Consider the following 6,000-nt stretch of genomic DNA (forward strand, 5'->3'; position numbering starts at 1 on the left):
TGGCTTATGGTGGAAACACGAACACTGACCTTCACTGAGGCAAGTGAGGCCTGCACTGTAGTGACCTCTCTTGGGGTGACTTTGTTCCATGTTTTGGCCATTTGTTTGATAATGGCTCTCACTGTGGTTGGCTGGAGTCCCAAAGCTTTAGAAATGGCTTTATAACGCCGACGATAGATCTCAATTTCATCTCGGTTATGTTTTAACGGCGAGGGGGTGTACCACTGTAGCTGTGTTGTTGTTGTTGTGCATGTTGTGTCATTTTGTTCCTACGGGAGAAAGCAGCCATCTTACCTCTGTGTCTTCTCACCTCTTGAGGAGAAGATTACGATGAGAAGGAACACTGTTTTCCCTCAAAGAAGACACTTGGGTCAAATAAGGAATATACGGAATCCACACAAAGAAAAAAAGCAGATGAAGCGAATTAGTCTAATCTGAATGCCTTCTGCGTGCACGGACGTGGGCGGGAAAAAAAAACCATCAATGTTATTCAGAAGTTGAGCAAATGAAAGCACTAAAACATCAGTTCTGCATCAGGAGCGTGCTATCGTAGCGACGTATCATAGCAACAGAGTTTGCTGCCTTTCCCTCGCATCTTCTGTGGTCTCACCAGTATCGCAGGAAAGCACTGAGGTGGACGGACGGGTGGACGGGCGGGCTTGGATGCACATTTTACAACATACATAATAATAATAATAATAATACATTTGGGCAGTTAGCGCGCAGACCTCACAGCTAGAAGACCAGGGTTCGATTCCACCCTTGGCCATCTCTGTGTGGAGTTTGCATGTTCTCCCCGTGCATGCGTGGGTTTTCTCTGGGTACTCCGGTTTCCTCCCACATTCCAAAAACATGCAAGGTTAATTAGTGACTCCAAATTGTCCATAGGTATGAATGTGAGTGTGAATGGTTGTTTGTCTATATGTGCCCTGTGATTGGCTGGCCACCAGTCCAGGGTGTACCCCGCCTCTCGCCCAAAGACAGCTGGGATAGGCTCCAGCACCCACTGCGACTCTCGTGAGAATAAGCGGTAGAAAATGAATGAATGATTCGGTTGAGCTGGTTTCATAATTATACCTTTTGAGTGTTAAGTTGGTGTGTGATGAGTTTAGTGTTCTTTGTAAGAACACTAACACATTCCAAAAACATGCTAGGTTAATTAGCGACTCCAAATTGTCCATAGGTATGAATGTGAGTGTGAATGGTTGTTTGTCTATATGTGCCCTGTGATTGGCTGGCGACCAGTCCAGGGTGTACCCCGCCTCTCACCCGAAGACAGCTGGGATAGGCTCCAGCACCCCCGCGACCCTCGTGAGAATAAGCGGTAGAAAATGAATGAATGAATGAATGAATGATTCGGTTGAGCTGGTTTCATAATTATGCCTTTTGAGTGTTAAGTTGGTGTGTGATGAGTTTAGTGTTTTTTGTAAGAACACTAACACATTCCAAAAATATGCTAGGTTAATTAGCGACTCTAAATTGTCCATGGGTATGAATGTGAGTGTGAATGGTTGTTTGTCTATATGTGCCCTGTGATTGGCTGGCCACCAGTCCAGGGTGTGTACCCCGCCTCTCGCCCAAAAACAGCTGGGAAAATACAACATTAATTGGTTAATACACATTTAAAACATGAGAAAAAGCGGGGCGGGGCACAGCAGTCAGATATAAAAAGTTAAAAAAGTAAAAAACAGATTTAAAGAGGCTGGTTTTTAGTTTTTTGTTTTTTTTAAACTGGGAAGGTCAGGGCAAGCACGGAGCGAATGGGGCAAAGAGTTCCAGAGGGTGGGGGCAGCGATGGAGAAGGCTCTGTCATATTACCGGAATAAAGTCCACATATTATCGGAATAAAGCCAACATATTTTGGGAATAAAGTCATAATGTTACTACAAGAAAATTGAGCAAGATTATTTCCAAAAATAATAGAAATATTTCACAAAAACAGTCAAAAAACGGGTGAAGTTCATATTAATTATTTTTTTTCAGCTACAAGCTGAGATGAAATAGATTGAGTATATCACGTCTTAGTACTGTACTTACTGTACTGTACTGTAAAACAGTTGCTCCCTATGCATGGCCGGTATTCCCATTGGCCCAATCAATATGTGTCATCAATACATAGTAACTGCCTGTAATGTAAGCTATGTCATCTTCCACTACTTGTGATTTTACTGCATAATAATGATTTTTTTTTTTTTTAAACATGTGTGATCTTTTTGCTCACAGGACTGGTTGCCATAGTAACAGAGGGAGAAAAAGTATGGAAGGGTTAGAAGAAAACTGGAATGATGCGAGGCCTCTCATCTATTGTGTGTGTGTGTGTGTGTGTGTACATATGCAGGCTTCAGCGTGGACTGGTGGGCGCTGGGCGTACTGATGTTTGAGATGATGGCGGGCCGCTCTCCTTTCGACATCGTCGGCAGCTCCGACAATCCCGACCAGAACACAGAAGACTACCTCTTCCAAGGTGTGTGTGTGTGTGTGTGTGTGTGTACCATCTGTTAGCAAGAAAATGTGTCAGCGCATGTGTTGATTGTTTAAAGCTGCCATAAGATGATTGATGTATTCCACCCATGTTAGTGAAGTCTGAGCGGTGCCACAGTGGAGTATGAGGGGTGTCTTGGTAACATCGGCAAAGCACATCCTGTCGCCGGTAAAGTCAGGCCTTCAAAATAAGAGAAACGGCAGTAAAATACCACCACGGAATTTATTATTCCAGCTCCTGAAGCAGCAAAACAGTTCCGGACCATCACACTACCACCACCGTATTTGACTCTTCTTTTTCTGTTGAGACACATGCTAACTCGCAAACTAAAGAGCTAGCGACCTAAACGGTAGCCTTCAAGTTATTTCCTTTAAACTTAAATAGCCAAAAACTTACCACTTCCACACGGATAGGGAGGATAACTATTAACAGTTATTTAACCTTTAACATGAACATTAATCAAACGTAATAATTTTTTCTGGGTACAAGATACCATACAGCATCCATATCAAACTAACATTAAACTTTCATATCAAGGCGGGGGCCTCAAACTCGTGTCCTGCGGGCCACATTTAACTCGCAAACTAGAGAGCTAGCGACCTAAACAGTAGCCTTCAAGTTATTTCCTTTAAACTTAAATAGCCAAAAACTTACCACTTCCACACGGATAGGGAGGATAACTATTAACAGTTATTTAACCTTTAACATGAACATTAATCAAACGTAATAATTTTTTCTGGGTACATGATACCATACAGCATCCATATCAAACTAACATTAAACATTCATATCAAGGCGGGGGCCTCAAACTAGTGTCCTGCGGGCCACATTTAACTCGCAAACTAGAGAGCTAGCGACCTAAACGGTAGCCTTCAAGTTATTATATTTAAAACTTAAATAGCCCAAAACTTACCACTTCCACACGGATAGGGAGGATAACTATTAACAGTTATTTAACCTTTAACATGAACATTAATCAAACGTAATACTTTTTTCTGGGTACATGATACCATACAGCATCCATATCAAACTAACATTAAACTTTCATATCAAGGCGGGGGGCCTCAAACTAGTGTCCTGCGGGCCACGTGTTTGAGACCCCTGGATTAGACACTATTACCTTGATTTTGGCAATTTTTTTAAGTGCTAATAATATATAATTTAAATTTCATGTCTACATTAACAAATGTAACTGTTGAGTCGTGTCGTTTTGGCCATTTGTTTTATAATGGCTCTCACTGTGGTTGGCTGGAGTCCCAAAGCTTTAGAAATGGCTTTATAACGCCAATAGATCTCAATTTCATCTCGGTTATGTTTTAACGAGGGTTTGCAAACAAACACTGTACCACTATAGCTGTGTTGTTGTTGTGCATGTCGTGTCATTTTGTTCCTACGGGAGAAAGCAGCCATCTTACCTCCCGTGTCTTCTCACCTCCTGCAGTCATTTTGGAAAAACAGATCAGAATTCCACGCTCGCTGTCAGTCAAAGCCGCCAGTGTCCTGAAGGGATTCCTCAACAAGGTTAAAAAAAAAAAAAAAAAAAAGCTGGGAAAGATGGCCGCCACCTCATCACACACTTGACTTCGGTCTCACACCCTTCCCACCCCGTGCCGTGTTGCAGGACCCCAAGGAGCGCCTGGGATGCCACCCGCAGACCGGCTTTGCCGACATCATGGGCCACCCGTTCTTCAGAAACGTGGAATGGGATCTGGTGAGTCTTCTGGGCCTTTTCAGATGAAACCTCGTCTGGGTAGCCATGATGGACCTTGTAGTGTGGTTCTATTAAAAATCAAATCATAAACATGCAAAAAAAATACAATATGGTAGTAAAAATGTGTGTGTGTGTGCAGTTGGAGCAAAAGCAGGTGGTGCCGCCGTTCAAGCCCAACATCTCCGGCGAGTTCGGACTGGATAACTTTGACGCCCAGTTCACAAACGAGCCCATCCAGCTGACGCCTGATGACGAGTAAGACCCCCCCCCTCTATTGATCCAGCCAATAGCGGTGAAGCCCGCCCGCCTTCACGGCGAGCCAATGACTGAACTTGTGCTTTTTGTCGTACGCAGCGACGTGGTGAAGAAGATCGACCAGTCTGAATTTGAGGGCTTCGAGTACATCAACCCACTCTTGATGTCGGCTGAGGAGTGTGTGTGAAGGGAGGACACATACACACACACACATGCACACACACATACACACAAATGCACGTCAGTGTCTTCATGCTGCGTGGCGACATCCATTTTTTTTTTGTTGTTGTTGCCAAAACACACTTTGGTGTAAAAGCACTCGTCCTTAAGTCTATTTTTGATACCATATCAAAAGTGCACTGATGTCATTGTGTCATGGACATGGGGGACGGGGAGGGGGGGGGGGGTCCTGTCATACAAAGTTCTTCCGAGGTTACTTAGCGTACGAAGGCAGCGGCGCTGGGAGTTGAGGGTGGAGCCTGTCGCAGGAAGCGAGCGTCCACTTGTATTAGATTTTGTATCAAAGTATATGAAAAATAATAATAATGCGGCACGGCGGGCTAGTGGTTAGCGCGCAGACCTCACAGCTAGGAGACCAGGGTTCAATTCCACCCTCGGCCATCTCTGTGTGGAGTTTGCATGTTCTCCCCGTGCATGCGTGGGTTTTCTCCGGGTACTCCGGTTTCCTCCCACATTCCAAAAAAACATGCTAGGTTAATTAGCGACTCCAAATTGTCCATAGTTATGAATGTGAGTGTGAATGGTTGTTTGTCTATATGTGCCCTGTGATTGGCTGGCCACCAGTCCAGGGTGTACCCCGCCTTTCGCCCAAAGACAGCTGGGATAGGCTCCAGCATCCCCTGCGACCCTCATGAGGATAAGCGGTTAGAAAATGAATAAATGAATATAACATATACAGGGTTTCAGCAAGGAGACCCATGTTCGATTCCCCTCTTGTGCATGTCTGTGTGGAGTTTGCATGTTCTCCCCTGTGTGGGTTTCCTCCCACATTCCAAAAACATGCTAGGTTAATTAGCGACTCCAAATTGTCCATAGGTATGAATGTGAGTGTGAATGGTTGTTTGTCTATATGTGCCCTGTGATTGGCTGGCCACCAGTCCAGGGTGTACCCTCGCCCATAGACAGCTGGGATAGGCTCCAGCATCCCCCGCGACCCTCGTGAGGAAAAAGCGGTAGAAAATGAATTAATGAATGAATAATAATAATATTAGCCGGGCATCAGTGTAGCGACACTCGGAAACGCTGTATTTGTAATGAAGATAAGCCATTATATATATATATATATATATATATATATATAAACATGCTACGTAGACTTGAACAAGTGGTCTTCGTTCCTGCAGCGTCGCAGGCTTAAACGTTAGCGTGAAGGAAAAGAGAACGTTAGCAAGCTTCACGGATTAGGACCAAAAAAAAAATATATATATATATGACCATGATGACGCCGGGTTTGTAACCACGCCTCCTTTTCTACTTCCTCCATTCCATTCTTGGCTGTCAGTCAAAAAAAAAAAAAACGTCAACCTGCTGG

The 6,000-nt window shown here is 44.1% G+C and overlaps 1 protein-coding gene across 1 annotated transcript in view; it reads left to right on the top strand.

The window, feature by feature from the left end:
- prkci (protein kinase C, iota) overlaps positions 1-5,574 on the top strand; it is a 32,933-nt gene extending 27,359 nt beyond the window's left edge. The window contains exons 14-18 of the mRNA XM_058069144.2: positions 2,339-2,464; positions 3,924-4,003; positions 4,104-4,193; positions 4,333-4,448; positions 4,548-5,574. Of these exons, the coding sequence (XP_057925127.1) occupies positions 2,339-2,464; positions 3,924-4,003; positions 4,104-4,193; positions 4,333-4,448; positions 4,548-4,635 (500 nt within the window). The 3' untranslated portion in view covers positions 4,636-5,574. The remainder of the gene's footprint in view (positions 1-2,338; positions 2,465-3,923; positions 4,004-4,103; positions 4,194-4,332; positions 4,449-4,547) is intronic.
- Positions 5,575-6,000: the final 426 nt, after the last annotated feature.

This window comes from Doryrhamphus excisus, linkage group LG6 (genome assembly GCF_037039965.1).
Source record: "Doryrhamphus excisus strain RoL-2023G ecotype Guam linkage group LG6, RoL_Dexc_Guam_v1.1, whole genome shotgun sequence".
NCBI classification, from domain to species: Eukaryota; Metazoa; Chordata; class Actinopteri; order Syngnathiformes; family Syngnathidae; genus Doryrhamphus; species Doryrhamphus excisus.